This window comes from Narcine bancroftii, chromosome 3 (assembly GCF_036971445.1).
Source record: "Narcine bancroftii isolate sNarBan1 chromosome 3, sNarBan1.hap1, whole genome shotgun sequence".
Taxonomy (NCBI): Eukaryota; Metazoa; Chordata; class Chondrichthyes; order Torpediniformes; family Narcinidae; genus Narcine; species Narcine bancroftii.
The window spans coordinates 349,458,665-349,474,954 of NC_091471.1; the positions used below are offsets into that span (position 1 = coordinate 349,458,665).

At 47.8% G+C, this 16,290-nt stretch overlaps 1 protein-coding gene across 2 annotated transcripts in view; it reads left to right on the plus strand.

Moving 5' to 3' along the window:
* gnav1 (guanine nucleotide binding protein (G protein) alpha v1) overlaps nucleotides 1–16,290 on the plus strand; it is an 81,018-nt gene that overhangs the window by 36,562 nt on the left and 28,166 nt on the right. For both annotated transcript variants that reach the window (XM_069929677.1, XM_069929678.1), the window contains one exon: nucleotides 11,734–11,862. In XM_069929677.1, coding sequence (XP_069785778.1) covers nucleotides 11,734–11,862 — 129 coding nt within the window. The remainder of the gene's footprint in view (nucleotides 1–11,733; nucleotides 11,863–16,290) is intronic.

Genomic DNA, 16,290 nt, shown 5'->3' on the forward strand with positions numbered 1-16,290 from the left:
AAACTTCCCCCCATCAGGGTTTTCCAAATGATAACCTCTTCTTCAAGTCACCACAGAATTCCCTTTGTTTCCCTTATTTCAGTCATTTCCTCTTATATGGACCACAAGGGTTTTCAACAGGCTGAACTCACAACCTGTCTTCAAAATGGGTTTTCAACGACTTCAGAAACCAGTTCTCTCTCTCTCTCTCTCGTTTTCTCTCTCTCTCTCTCGTTCTCTCTCTCTCGTTCTCTCTCATATGACCTTCTTAGAACAGCAAACTGCAACCAGATTGATTGCGGCACCAGACCCAAACTTCTGAGCCTGTTCATCTCTTGCTTTCAAAAAAATAATCCATTACTCCACAGCAGGTCCAATTAATACCTACTTGTGAAGTCTCAATCGACATTCCTCAAAGTTTTTCCAAAGACACTCGGAGCCTGGACTGTCTGGTTTGAGCAAAGCTCTGGCATTTTAAATGAGATCTGTTTTGTGAAGTGTTTGTTTGTGACCTACACTAAACCCCCACAATTTATCTCCTTCGAAAACCTATCTATATACAATATAAAATATAATATGATATGCACTGTTTGATCTGCTCAGTTTCTTCCACATTGTGTTTTTACTTGTGGCAGCAGAACAGTCCCTTGGGTTGTACTGATTTCCGATTTATTTGTCAGAGGACATACATGGCATCACATACAACCCTGAGATTCCTTTTCCTTCAGGCGAGGCAGAATTACTGCTTATCGGTAGTGCAAAAAACTGTACACACTGTACCCAATGTAAACAAACTGTGTGAATCAGAGAGGAAAAATAAACAATAAAGTGCACAAGTCAGAGTCCTTAAATGAGACCCTAACTGGATTTGTTATTGAGGAGTCTGATGGTAGAGGGGTAGCAGTTGTTCCTGATCCTTGTATCAGCGAGAACAGAGTGTGTGCTGGGTGGTGTGGATCCTTGATGATGGCTGTTGCTCTCTGAAGGTAGCGTTCCCTGTAGATATTCTCGATAATGAGGAGGGTTTTGCCTGTGATACCTTGATCTGTGTCCACTACCTTTTGGAGGGCTTTTGAGCTCAGGGTATCAGTGTCCCGATACCAGACTGTAATGTAGCTGGTCAGCACACTTTCTACCACCCATCTAAAGAAATTTGCTAGGGTTTCTGATTTCAAATCAAACCTCTGCAAACTCCCGAGGAAGTAGAGGCACTGGCGTACTTTCTTCACGTGCTGTTGTTGTGTTGGGCTCAACATGGATTATATTCCATATCTTTAGAGTGGTGCAGTTATTGAGAAGAGTTGCATGGATAAAGACATGGACTACATCCTGGAAACGTACAGTCTTGTCATGCTGATCAAGTTGCCTTCGCCCTTCTCCCTCTAAACTTATCCTTTATTGATGTGCCGGTTGAAATGTTATTTGAACATTTGTACCTGCCACTGGCAGCTTATTCCATACACCCACCGCTCTCTGTGTGGAGAAAGAGCCCTCCAGGTCCCTTTGAAATCCTTTCCCTCCCTCGTTAAGCATGTGCCCAAGATTACCTTGCCGATACAGCTGTGTATTGAGCTTGGGCTTCCATCTAAAAATTAAAACATTCAGTGTATAACAGTTTTAATGTGGTCTAACATTTTCCAATATCCTCTTTATTAAAAGTGTATATTTACTCAGCAAAGTCATAACTGCTGACATCCTGAAGGCAGAAGTAATCTTTTAAGTAAATAATTCTAAATATTTTGATAATCTAACTGGCCTGAGGTTGCTTTGCATTCCTGGGGAATTTAAAACCTGCAGAATGCTTTGTAGGTGTTTCATATCAACATGATCCTTTCCTGCAAGCGTTTTTATAAGACCGTGAGGTACAGGAGTCGAAGCAGGCCATTTGGTCCTACGAGTCTGCCCCACCATTCCATCATGAGCTGATCCATTCTCCCACTCAGCCCCACTCCTCTGCCTTCTCTCCATAACCTTTGATACCCTGACTATTCAGATACCTATCAATCTCTGCCTTAAATACACCTGATAACCTGTCCTCCGCGGCCACCCATGGTAGCAAATGCCAGAGATTCACCAATCTCTGGCTAAAGAAATTCCTTCATGCTTCTGCTTTAAAGGGGTGCCCTTCATCCTGAAGTTGTGCCCTATTGTCCTGGATCCCCTACCACGGGAAACAACTTTGCCACATTGATTCTGTCCAAGTCTTTCAACATTCAAAATGCTTCTATTCTCATCTTTCTGAACCCCAAGGGGTGCAGTGCAAGAGTTGTCAAACATTCCTCGTAAACTAATCCCTTCTTTCCAGGAACCGTTCTTGTGAATCTTCTCTGAACCCTCTCCAATGCCACCACATCCTTCCTTAAATAAGGAGTCCAAAACTGAACCCCGCACTCCTGTGGCTGTGCTATTTGTCTAAATTTAATATTTTTAATTTAAATTTTATGTTCATTCCCTCTCGAAGTGAAAGATAGCGTCGCACCACCATCTCTGACTAGCTATGGAAAGATGTCACAAAGTTGGAATGGATGCAGACGTGGTTCACCATGAGGCCTTGAGTTATAGGGATAGGCTGGGTCTTTTCTCCCTGGAGCGTCGGAGGCTGAGGGATAACCTCCGAGGTGGAGAAACATGAGGGGCATGGATAAAGTGAATGATCAGAGTTTTATGCAGGGTAAGTGATTCTAGATCTAGAGGGTAGAGGTTGAAGGGGAGAGATTTAAGAGAGACTTGAGGGGCAGCTGTTTCACTTGGAGGGTGGTCCCTGTCTGATCTGGTTTCACTTGGAGGGTGGACTGTGTTTGGAACGAGCTGCAAGGGGAAGCTGCAAAGGTGGTTATGATTTCAATTTTTAAAAAAAACTTTGGATAGATTTAGGAATAGGAATGGTTTAGATGGAGGTGGATCAAATTTGGGCAAATGGGACTAGCCGGAATGCAAACATGGATGGGCCAAAGGGCCTGTTCCATGCTGTATGACTCCATCACTGATTGGGTCTGGGCGGTTGCCTATTTGTGCATCAGCCCACACTATCGTGAAGGGGGAAGTGTCCTTCACGGGGACCTGATGCTCACACTTTGTACACTGGTGCTCTATGCCGATTCCAGTGCAGAGAGGAGGGATGAGCAAGAATGAGCAGGTCTGCAGGGAGTGGAAGCAGTTTTCGCTGAGGCTGGTGTAAGGAGCAGGGATGACCAAGGTGAGGCCGGACTGGGAGCAGGGCAGTGGGACTGAACAGCTGAAGGAGTCACCTCAGGGTAGAAACATAGCAGTGGCAAGGCATAACAGATGGGAGATGAAGGCAAGGCTAATAAAACCTTGCCATTTATGACCTTGGAACATTCAATCAAGACTGGCAAAATCTTCCAGATGGTAGAAATATGGCATAAAGCAGGAAAGGCTCATTATCCTCAACAGGTCAGTATCATCTGTGAGCAGAGACTGCACTTCCTGAGAAGGCTGAAGTGGGCAAGGCTACCGACCACCATTACGTCAAGAGCATCCTGGCCGGCTGCATCACAGTGTGGTACGGTTGCTGCAGAGATGTGGATCGGAGGTCAATCCTCAGGACCATAAGAGTGGCAGAGAGGATCCCTGGACTCTCTACCCATCAACGTGATCTACCGGGATCGTTGTCTGAAGAGGGCACTCAAAATCGTTGAGGACCCCTTCGACTCTGCACACAGCATCTTTCAGCTGTTCGCATCGGAGAAGAGATACAGGAATATCAGAGCCAACACCACCAGGCTGAGGAACAGCTTCTTCCCACGGGCAGTGAGAATGTTGAATGACCAAAGGAACGGCTCACACTAACCACCAGAGACTGTCATATTCATGAAGCAATATTTATTTATTTGGAGAGATCAGTGGTTTTTAAACTTTTTTCTTTCCACTCACATACCTCTTTAAGTAATCCCTATGCCATATGTATTCTGTGATTAGTAAGGGATTCCTTAAGGTGGGATGTGAGTGGGGGGGAAAAAAGGTTGAAAACCACTGCTCTAGACCCAATTGTTAGTGAAATATTTTGCTTGAGAAAAATGGTCATTGGCCCATTTCCTTTGGAGTTATGAAATCGTGCACATAATGAGTCAATTAGGTACGATTAAAACGGTGGTTTTCAAACTTTTTCTTTCCACTCAACCACTTAAGTAATCGGTTTCTAATCACAGAGCACTTATGGCATAAACATTACCTCCGGTGGTATGTTAGTGGAAAGAAAAAGGTTGAGAACCATTGGGATAGATGAAATACTTGACTAGCATGTGTATTGTTTGTCTGTTCATGTGTTATGTCTGGGTGTGTGACTGCGTGTTTTGCACTGAGGACCGGAGAACACTGTTACATCGGGTTGTACTTGTACGATCCGATGTTAATAAGCTTGATGATGGGGAAAGATGGGACATTGATCTCCTCTTTGGTTTTCTGGCTGATGACGCTCAGGTGAAGTGTGATGGGCTGATTTAGTGGATTACGGGCGCCACAGTTGTCTGGACTTGCTGGATTAGATCATCTGTGGTTTTGCATTATCCAGGGTATGGGCATGTAGAGCTGGATTGCAGCGGCTGAAGTCTTATCACCAGCAGGAGATTGAACAAAGCCACTGTTCCTCCAGTTTGGCTCAGGTGAGGCAAGTTATTCGAGTTAAGTTTGGAAATGATCTGGCTCTTAGTGCGTGGAGAAGTTCAGGCAGCACAGACTAAGGGGGAGGGGGAGTTCTTTCTACTAGAACAAAGAATGCCAGCAGCTTGATTTATGAAAAGCGTTTATTAATATGATTGTCACCTTATGATTAACACCCTCCATGTCGCTCTCAGTGAGCATCAACAGATTGGGTTAAAGTGAGTTGGTGCTTGAAGGGCAAGTATAAAATGGGTTATTATATTTCTGAAATGCTTCAAAGGCAAGGTGGATTATGATTAATTTATAACTACCAAGGAGTGGAAGCTAGTGGATGCTCAGAATCCAGTCTTAAAGGGACATGGCTCTCTCTGATGGGTAGTGCCTTGATTTTTCCAATCAGTCCAGTCCTGATCCGAGAGGGTGGGTGGGTCAAAAGTGTCTGGATATCTGCAAATGAGTAAAGAGAGAGTGGCAGAGAGGTAGAGAACGCTCAAGTCTAATGAACCGGCACCTACCATCAGCAATTGTTTTTACTTTGATCTTCTCCCAACCCATTTTATTTTGAAGATTTGGTGGGGGGGAGGGGGACAGAAGTTTAAAGAATACTTCTAGCATTCCTGGGCTGATGGTGTAACAGAGGCAGCTGTCTGCTGGAGAGCTGCAGCCCTCAGTGGAATTGAGCAGACAGCATAAACCCACCCTCCTCCTTACCAGCCGTTGGTAGAGGGCACCTGCTCTCCCCCTTGCCACCTTGTCATGTCTGACCATGGCCTCGCACCAAACCGAGGCCACTCACAAATGGGAGGACAGCACCTTATATTCCCTCTTAGCATTATCCAACCAGGGGCATCAATGTTTCCATTCACCCCCTCTCCTGCCCCCCTCCCTCCTCTCCTGCCCCTGCCTCCCTCCCTCCTTCCCTGCCTCCCCCCTCCTGCACATGCCTCCCTCCCTCCTCCCCTGCCTCCGCCTCCCTCCTCTCCCCTTCTGCCCTTGCCTCCCCCCTCCTGCCCCTGCCTCCCTCCTCCTGCCCTGCTTCTTCCTTCCTCCCCCTGCCTCCCCCCTCCTGCCCCTGCCTCTCCCCTCCTGCCCTTGCCTCCCCCCTCCTGCCCCTGCTTCTTTCTTCCTCCCTCCTCTCCATCCACTGCTCCTTCCCCCTTCTCTATCTCCACCCACCCCCACACTATTTTATTCAGGCACCCTGACGAAGAGTTACCCTTTACTTCCAGCACATCTGTGTCTTGTACTGTTCCCCAACCTGCCACCCTCCCACCCTTTGCTGGTACCTGGGCCAGCTCCATGAGCCATTTGGCACCCGATGCACCGCGTTAGATCCAGGCAGTTGTTGGTGAGACTGTGGTGAAGCAACCTCCCCTTCCTCCCGTGTTGCTGAGGCCGAAGAATGTTTCGGACCTTCTGGCTTCTGCTGGTATTCACTCTTCATTATCTCCCTGTAGAGACTGTCAGAGAGTCATAGAACCAAAGCCTTTAGCTCACTATCCATACTAAAACCATGCCTGTCCATGTTTACCCACCTGCCCCCATTACTTCCACATCCATCATGCATTCACCTGCTCTGTTCTCCTCTTCCTACCCTCAAGCATGTGGCGATGAGACTACAACTGGTGAGGTCCTGTTTAACCAACCCCCCTAAATTCACTCTGAAGTATCTTGTCTCCCTCCCTCAGTCATTGGTACCAACGTGAACCCAGCACTTTCAGAATGGCCCAAATGTCAACAATTCCTTCATTGTTTTTGGTGCCCATGCACTGCTCTAGGAATCTCCTAGCATTCCCCTGTGTCGGCTCATTGCCCCACCTCATTACCCATTCCCAGTATTCGCCCGTGTCCCTTCCTTAGCCCACCTCACTGCCCATTCCCAGCATTCCCCCATGTCCTCTCCTTGCCCCACCTCTGTCCCTCCCAGCATCCACTGTGTCCCCTCCTCGCTCCACCTCACTGCCCCTCCCAGCATCCACTGTGTCCCCTCCTCGCTCCACCTCACTGCCCCTCGCAGTGTTCCCGTGTCCCCTCCTCACCCCACTTTGTACGTCGTAATTTCCATAGACGACTGAATGTGACAGCAATAGTAGTGAGATAAACAACTAGCAAAATTAAAATAACACCTTTAAATTGCAATACCATACGCACAGCCTAAATGTATTTACATTTACCTAGTTTCACGTGGTTAAAGTGAAAATTTGGTAAGAAAACAATAGAATTCAAAATAAAAACTTTTAAGAACTACATCAAAATTATGTTGATTTTAACGTTACATGAGGTACATTACTATGGTAATTACCACAATATTGCAGCTAAAACACCAGAAAATTTGACAAAAGTAGCGACCATAATTACACCCAGCAGCACCGAAAACACTTTTAGACGAAACCAAGTGATTCGGAGTGTCGTCATTGGGTAATAATGACAGCTCTGACCCAGAGCACATTAGAAAATTCAAAAAGTAAATTAGCATAGAGTTTTAGCCTTGTAGATATATTGATACATATAAGTTGGGGTTACGAAAAATGTTTTTGGTTTTATAATGAACTACAGGGATATTTTTATAAAAACATCATTAATTTCTGCTGAAACACTGCACAAAAACTTGATAGACAGTCATTTTGGTGTCACTTGGTGCGATCCGCACCCTCCTATTGACAACAGTCCCAGCATCCCCATGTGTCCCCGTCCTTGCCCCACTCATTGCCCTCTCCATAACCTCACTCATTCTCAGGTGCGCACCCTCTTTCCTGTTCCCTTTGCTGTGTCCTGCCGGGTCTTCCTGCTCACCTCAGCCCCTCTTCCAGCCCACCTCACTTTCCCACTTTTTCAGAACTCTGCTTGATTGGAAATGATGTGTGTGTTTGGGCCCTTTGAAGTGCAGCTAATGAATGGAGATAAGATGTGAGTCAGACTGTTCAGAATTCACAGGATGTGGCACATAATGGCCTTGCTTTCCAAAAGAAAACCCCCATCTTCAATGTTTCAGGAAGGTCCATGGAGTTGTCTCTAAATTGATCTCAAGGTGGAGGCTGGGCTGCCGTTGTGATTGGAGGAAATGCAGCACATTCTGCTGGTAAGCACACTTGAGGGAGACACCCTCTTGCTTTCCATAGCTGGTGCGTGGACCTGCTGAGTTGCCCTTGCACCTCCATGTGTTCTCTCATCTTCGTCATGTTGCATACTCTGGTGTCTGCCACAGCTGGCATGTGTTGCCCATTACACCTTCCCGGGGGAAAGTCGAGGGGTGGAAAGGGTCGGTGAGTCACCATGTCCACTGACCATTCTTGGTCACATACAGGCAGGAGAGACCTAGGCATCGTGTTTGGAGTGGACGTCTGTACTGAAGGGCCTGCTCCTGTCTATGTCTGTCTACGAATGGTGATATCTGAACCAGGATGCTGTGACACCTGGAAGGAAATGTGATGTTTCAGAGTTGGTTACCTTCACCATCAGGCTGAGGAATGGCTTCTTCCCCCGGGCAGTGAGAAGGCAAGGTCCCCAGCGGGAGAGTGATCACAATGGGGGATGTACACAGGATCACTGAGTGTTGTTCACTCCCAGGGCCATACAACATTGGGTCCTTCTCCAACACTGGTCTGAACGTCGATGAACATACAAATCTTCTATTGCAATAATCAGGAAAAGCAATGTTCCCACGTGGAACCTGTCATTTGTGTACAGAAATGTGGTGGCTGCTTTAGGCTTTCTAACATAATTGGATGAAGCAGGAAATGTCCAATCAAGTTGTCTGAAGGGGAGAGGAAGTCACTGATTAGCCAGGTTGGAGAGGGATAATTTTACAATTTAAATTTAGACATACAGCGCAGTAACAGGCCCTTCTGACCCATAAGCCCATGCTGCCCAATTACACCCGTTGACCTACACCCCCGGTACATTTTGAATGGTGGAAGGAAACCGGAGCACCTGGGGAAACCCCACGCAGACGGGGGAGGAGAACGTACAAACTCCTGACAGACAGCGCGGGATTGAAGCTCTAGTCAACGGCGCTGCAAATATGTACACTGCAAATTTAAGACCAGCCAGTAGAAGACTGCCAGAAAAATAGTGGGTTATGGCTGTAAATCAGGGGTTAGATTGTTGTGGAGTAGGTATACATTGGCCAGCACAACATTGTGGGCTGAAGGGCCTGTACTATGCTGTATTGTTCTTTATTTAAAATGGTCGCTAATGAGATCTTTTCACTCAAATGCAGGGTATACATGCTGTGTAAATCTGTGTGTGTAGAGCCTTGGATTTCATGTTGGGCAGGTGAAGTGTGCTTGAGTGAGACCTGTGATTGCCTTTCTCACCCGTCAGGATGGTACGTCATCAATGCTGCTATTCCCAAGGTTTAGAGGGATAATTTTTCAGTCCCACCATCAGGGAGCGCCTGAGAAAGCAGGAAATGGATACACCATAAAACCATAAGCTATAGGAGCAGAAGTAGGCTATTCAGCCCATTTGAGTCTGCCCTGCTATTCAATCATGAGCTGATCCATTTTCCCACTCAGCCCCACAGCCCGGCCTTCTCCCCATAACTTTCAATGGTCTGGTTAATCAAGAATCTCTGCCTTAAATACACCGACCTGGCCTCCACAACACCTGTAGCAACAAATTCCAAAAATTTACCACCCTCGACTCCATCTATACTTCTGCAGCCAATATATCAATTTATCCCACCCCTCCAATCGAGCAGAAGATTTATGAGTTTGAGATCTGACACCACTAGATTCAAACTTGGTCCTGCCATTACAGGGTGCCAAAATGAACCTCAATAGTAAACTGCTACTGCATTTGTTCCACTAATCCTACACAAGTCTATTTCAATTTCCTGCATTCCCATCAACCTCCCATTCTACAACTCATCCACACACCAGGTTCATTGTATAGCAGCCAATTTACTTATCAATTGGCACATCTTTTCAATGTGGGATGAAACCGGAACACCCGAGGGAAACCCACATGGTCCCAGCGTGAACATACAAACTCTGTACAGACAGCATGCAAGAATGAAACTGGGGCATTGGAGGTGTGAAGTAGTGTTGCCTGTGAAGGGTGCTGTAAGAAGGCAGGACAACCTGTCTGACGTTCATTGCCTCGCACTGTCACTGAACCCCTTTATTTAATCATTCAGTTCATTGCTTGAAGGTAGTTTCAATGTAGACGTGCAGCATTGTAACAGGCCCTTCCGGCCCAAGAGCCCGTGCAGTCCAAATACCCCCATGTGACCAATGAACCTTCTAACCCCATAAGGCTTTGGAACACGGGGGGAAATAGGAACACCTGGAGGAAACCCATGTAGTCACGGGGTGAACATACAAAATCTTCACAGCACCAGGTTCCAGCCCACATCGCTGGTGCTGCAATAGCCTTGTGCTAACTGCTACAATATAACAGTGCCGCCCTGAAGTCTTGCAGTTATGTACAAGAGGTAGTGAAATGCCTTCAGTGGTGAGCAGAGTGGCGCAGCAGGTAGTGCCGCTACCTCACAGCTCCAGGGGCCCTGGTGCAGTCCAGACCCCCGGAGCTGCCTGTGTGGAGTTTGCACGGATCATGCAGGATTCCCCCAGATTCTCTCCCCATCCCAGCAATACGTGGGTGTGAACTGGCCCCCAGTGCAGGCGAGTGATGCAATCTGGGCGGGAGTTGGTGGGAATAAAAATAAATGGGACGAAAGCAGGAGTATAAGTAGGTGGTTGACAGCCAGGAGAGATTCTTGGGCCAAAGGGGTCCACGCCGCATCTCTTCCTGCCTCTCATATTTTAAAAAAAACTGTAGACACTGGAAGTAGTAGAAGGACTTGGTTGGTGAGCAACATCGCTGGGGAGTGCAATGGGCAATATTTGAGGGTATGCGTCCTCCATCGAAATGGGGAGGCAAGCACATCGTAGGTTGCAGAGAGGGGGAGGATTGGAGAGCACACAGGGAGCATCTGTGATACAATGCAGAACAAAGTTGTCAAGGTAACAAAAGCTTCGAAAAACCAGCAGTTGAAGACACACGAGAGGAATGAAGCACAAACTGAAGCAACAAGGTTCAGCTTCAGCTGAAGAGTTTTTTTTAAAATGGGGATTAATTGGAATTGCTGCGTTTGGGATTAAGCCCCAGTCCAGTGCTCCCACATGCCCAGATTGAGGCTGGGGCCTGTTCCTTGAGCTTGCGCCAAGGACAGCACAAGAGAACTGTTGTGGGGTTCATTCGGGAGTCTGAAGACTGCGGGGAAGTCTTTTAAGTCTGATGGTGTGCGCTTACACACTCTTGTGCCCTCTCCCCGAAGGGAGGAGGGAGAAGAGAGTGTGTTCGGGGTGTGATGGGTCCTTCAGTGTGTCGGCTGCCTTTCCCGGGCTGCCGGAGATGTAGACAGAGACAACGGAGGGGAGGGAAAATGTTCTGAGCTGCATTAACCACTTGATCTTAAGCGGAGCAGCTCCCATCCCAGCTACACCCATCAAAGTTGTTGGATGTTCAGAAGAGTGTGCCCAACTTCCCGTCTTTCTCAAAAGTAGAGGCATTGCTTTACTTTCTAGTCCATCACGTCAGCACCCCTGGTCAGGTCATTGGAGATGTTTATTCCAAAGAACTTGAAGGTGTTTACTCTTTCAACTCCAGATGTTGACCCTCGAAATGGTGGGAAAGCATTGTGCTAAGATGGAGGGGGCATTGGAAAGAAGTGGGAAGGGGGTAGGTGGGCAGAGTTGGGGGAGGTTAGAAAGAGGGTCATTTCAAAGTTTGGGATCCTGGCAGTGGTGTGGGGTAAAGGGGAGGAGGGAGGTAAAGAGTGGGCTGTAACTGTGGATAGGGTGAGAGATGAGACCACATTGGGTGAGGGAGCATAGCCAGGGAGGAGGGAATGGGCTATGTTAAATGCGAAGGGGGAACAAGATGTGTGGTGGAATGAGAGCAGCCTGTGCCGAGCAAGGGATGCACCAGGATGATCTGTGGTGATGAGGGGACAGGGCCAGGTCACAGCTGAGGCAGGGATTAGAGGAGACCACCCTGACTGTGGGGAGAAGGGAGAGGCACATGTTGGAGAGAGGGGAGGGGGAGTTGTCTGTGTTTCAGAGGAAGGGTCTATCCTTCACCATCCCTCCCAAGACATGGTTTTTTTCTCTCCCTCTCCCTCTGCAGCTTCTTCCTCCACATGAATCGGATCACTGCACCGGGATACAAACCCACACAGACCGACGTGCTGAGAGTTCGCCTCCGCACCAGTGGTGTCATTGAAACCCAATTCAAGATCAACAGCCTGATCATCCGGTAAGCAGCAGCTCCCGTTCCCTTTGCTGCGAGCTGGGCAGCTGGATGGGTGGAGCGGAGTGGAAGGGAGGAACGTCAGCCTGGTCCCGACCAGCCTGCAGAATGGTAGGATCTGGTCCCAGCGGTGTGGGGGAGGTCTCAAAAGCTCATGCCATGTGCTTCAGTTCCCAGAGATGACCTGGTCGGAGGGAGCAGAGAGCCTGCAGCTCTTCCCAGAGGCCCTTCCCCCTGTCCCTGGAACCCTTTCCCTTCCCCCTGTCCCGGGAACCCTTTCCCTTCCCCCTGTCCCGGGAACCCTTTCCCTTCCCCCTGTCCCAGGAACCCTTTCCCTTTTCCTGTCCATTCTCTCAATCCCTTCCCTCTCCTGAACCCTCCTCCTCTCTCGACACCACTTCCCTGAACCCCCACTCATCTTGACACCCCTTCCCACTCCTGAACCACCACCCCCTCAATGCCTCTTCCCTCACCTGAATCCACACCCTCCCTCAACATCTCCCTGAGCCCCCTCTCCTCTCCTGCACATAATCTTCTTCTGTCCTTGCTTCTGACCCACGGCCTTTTGAGCGGAGTTGCCAGGTTGTGTTTGACAGGGTCCCTTGTCTAGGGTGCTCTCAAGCCTCTGGGGAAACACAAATGATCCAAGTTGTGGCTGTGGCTGGTGTATTTTCTGAGCTGTGAGATTAACACAGAGACATGGTTTCATCTGTGATGCTGCTGTTGAGCCTGAGCTGATATTCTCCGCATTCTCTCCCTGGAATCTGTGAAACTGGAAATAGATTTATTAGTGGGCAATTGTGACACCAGAGCTCAGAATAAATGATATCTGAGGCTCCTGGTGACTGAGCATTGAAGTCCTCAGCTATTACCAGTCCCTAATGAATATATAGCCATCTGCGTCCAGTGTGATGTGTTTGAAGTGTGGCTCAATATACATTCTCTGGGTGACGTGTTGATCCTTTTGAACTGCTTTGTAGTTTTTGAATTATCTTCATTTGCACATTTCCAACATCGTTATTTCAAAGAAAGTCCCAGAATTTTGACAAGAAATAGAATCTCAGCCCCTCTCAGTGACATCCCGTGTGAAAGATGTGGTGCTCTGTGTTACCGTGGGACCATTTGGTTGCTGATCTTGCCTGCTGGGGGAATGTTGGCCTCTGAGTTGAGGCTGAACGGTCAGGGTGGGAACTTGCTATGTACTGGGGGGGCTGCTGCATCAACTCAGCTAAAGCAAGCCCTTCGGCCTTCTGCCTGCCTGCTGGCTCTTCTCCCTTTTGCCCGCGATAGGACCACCTATCCTTCATTCAGAAGCCAAGGAATTGGAGAGGCTGGAATCTGAAACACATGACAAGAACCTGGAGGGACTCGGGGGTGGGGGGAGGAGTGAGGGAGGAGGGTCAGGCAGCGTCTGAGTGGAAGTGGACATTCCAGAATGGATCCCGACCCAAATTACGGACTCTTGTTTTCTCTCTGTGGATTCTGCCTGACCTGCTGAGTCCCTCCAGTTTCTCTTTGTTTGTTCAAAATGGGCTGACATCACAAGGAGTTTCCCACTTTAAGAAGGAGGTGAAGATAAATCTCTCAACTGAATGTAGAACATTTCACCACAGTCCAGGCCCATGATGTGTTGACCTATGTAAACCTACCCTACAACGATCTAGCCCTTGCCTACCTCACCCCCGTAATCCTCTATTTTTCTTCCATCCATGCGCCTAAGAGTCTCTTTAATGCTCCTATTGTTCCAGGCTCTACCACCACCCCCAGCAATGCATTCCAGGCACCCACTACTCCTGTGTTTTTAAAAAAAATACCTCTGACATCTCCTCAAAATGTTTCTCCCCTCACCTTAAATCGATATCCTCTGGTGTTTGCTGTTGTCGCCCCAGGTGAAGCTTTTGCAAAGCTTTCGAATTCACTCCCTGTGGGTGCTGTGAAGGTAGTCATGATTGTATTCTGGGTGGGGCCATGAAACATAGAGGTCTCAACAGAGGCCCCCTGCCCCCCCCGGCCAACATTTAAGTAAAGGCCTTGTTTTCACCACACAAAGTTCCTTTTATTGACACATAATAGACATTAAAAATTTAACATACATGATCTACTTTAACTTCTGCTGTTAGTGTTGTCTGGTGCCTTTACAGAAGGAGTGAAAGAGAAGCAAAAGAGAGTCACTTCAGAGTCACTGACTATCTGTGGATTCACCTCCAGTTCTCCCGCAGCCTCTACGGCCACACAGACTCCTGTTCAATCCATCGACAACCCGAGATCCACACCTCCGACACAATCAGGAAACCTTCAGCACCCGAGGATCTTTTGGGAGCCCTTCTTGCTCTCTGCACCCTCTTGAGTTCCGGCTCCGATACCTGGTTCCCATGAATCAGTCTCCAGCAGCCCGTTTGTGTCCCCACCGCAGGTCACCAACAGCACGCAGCCTGTGTGGGTCCCTCACTGGCCCACTACTGTGGTCACCTTCCTGTAGAGTCCATCAGCCACTGAGCCCCTCACTGGTCCATCGCCGTGGTCACTGTTCTGACGGTAGGAGAGAAGTATGGAACCAAAGCTTGACTGCTTCACAGGGAAGAGAGCCCATAAACTTTGAGCAGAGTCCTGGAGAGGTGTCATAGCTGATAAAAGGTTGAGAATGGCTGAGGTAGACCATAACAGCACAGGAACAGACCATTCAGCACCTTGTGTCTATGCCAACCACGATACCAATCTAAGCCAATCACATGTGCCTGCAGATGGTCCTCATCCTTCTATTGGTTCCCATTCCGTACCTGTTAATTCGTCTAGGTGACACCTCGATGTTCCTCCATTGGCATCACCTTCCAGGCACTCACCCTCTGAAGAAACACAAAAGCCACCAATGTAGGGATCTTGAGCAAACATGGTGCTGCTGAAGGGTCTCAGCAGGACAGACAGAATTTGTCGGGGGGACAGAGCCATCAACGTTTCAGCTAGGACTTTTATCGAGAAGGGAGGGGTGATGTCAGGAGGAAAAAGAGGTAAAAGAGCTGAGGGATGGGACCATGATGACATGCAGCCGGCCAGGACGCTCTTGATAGAGTTCCTATAGAAGATGGACATAATGGTGGCCGATAGCCTTGCCTGCTTCAGTTTTCTCAGGAACTGCAGACGCTGTTGCACCTTCCTGAGATGTGAGGAGATGTTGAGTGTCCATGACAGGTCACTAGTTAAGTGAACTCCAAGGAACCTGGTGCTCTCCACACTCTACTATAGAGTTGTTGATGTGTAATGGAGGGTGGTTGTTCCTGATCCTCCTGAAATCCACGATCACCTCCTTCATCTTGTCCATGTTGAGACTCAGGTTGTTACTCGCACCATTTCACAAGCTTTTCCACCTCTTCTCTGTAGTGCAGCTCATCATTGTTGCTGTTGAGACCAACTACTGTTGTGTCATCTGCAAACTTGATGACACTGTCGGAGCTGGATCTGGTGATGCAGTCGTGAGTCAGTAGCATGAATGGGAGCAGGCTGAGCACACAGCCCTGATGTGCACCAGTGCTCAAAATTCTGCTGTCAACCTGGACAGGTTGTGGTCTTTCCATTAAGAAGTCCAGTGGAATTGATTTGGAGGATGCACAAAAAAGATTTGTTAAGATAGCCCTAGCCGTAGCAAAAAAATGTATTATGTCAACCTGGAAATTGGAAGATAATTTGAAAATACAACAATGGTATATAGAAATGAATAAATGTATTCCATTAGAAAAAATAACATATAGTTTAAGAAATAATATTGAAATATTCGAACAAGTATGGGAGCCTTACATTAAATACAATAGCGAAAACCTACCGGGGACAAACATTACCTAAGTTGATGGAAGGAGAAGGAAAGAAAAGAATGGACTCAGTAGAATTTCTGGTGTATTTTTGTTGAATGACAACATTGTCTGACTGGTTTAATGCAACCTAGATTGTATACCTAAAATGGATGAGAGGGGGGGGTGGGGGGGTGGCTTGAGAGGAGGGAGGGGGGGGGAGAAAAAGTCACTGTATATGTGTGAAAAAGAAAAAGTGTACATCATGGCTAATGTGATTTATGGTGTGAAAAATAAAAAATTAAAAAAAAAAAGTCCAGGATCCAGTTACAGAGAGGGGCTTTGAGTCCCAGCGAGGACAGCTTCTCCACCAGCCTCTGGGGAATGATCGTATTAAACACTGAGCTGAAGTCACTGATCAGCAGTCTGGCCTATGAAGTGTCGTTCTCCAGGTGGGCGAGAATGGAGTGAAGCGACAAGGCTCTAGCATTGTCTTCCGCAACTTCTGCTTGGGGGCAGGTGACAGAGATCATTGTTAGTTTGGTGAAAAGTGGACATCCTCGAGACACAGGAGAGGACTATCCTGCTCATTTACATTCTCATCAGCATTGAACGCAATCCCATCAGCTTCATTCCCACTTGTCTACTATCTGTT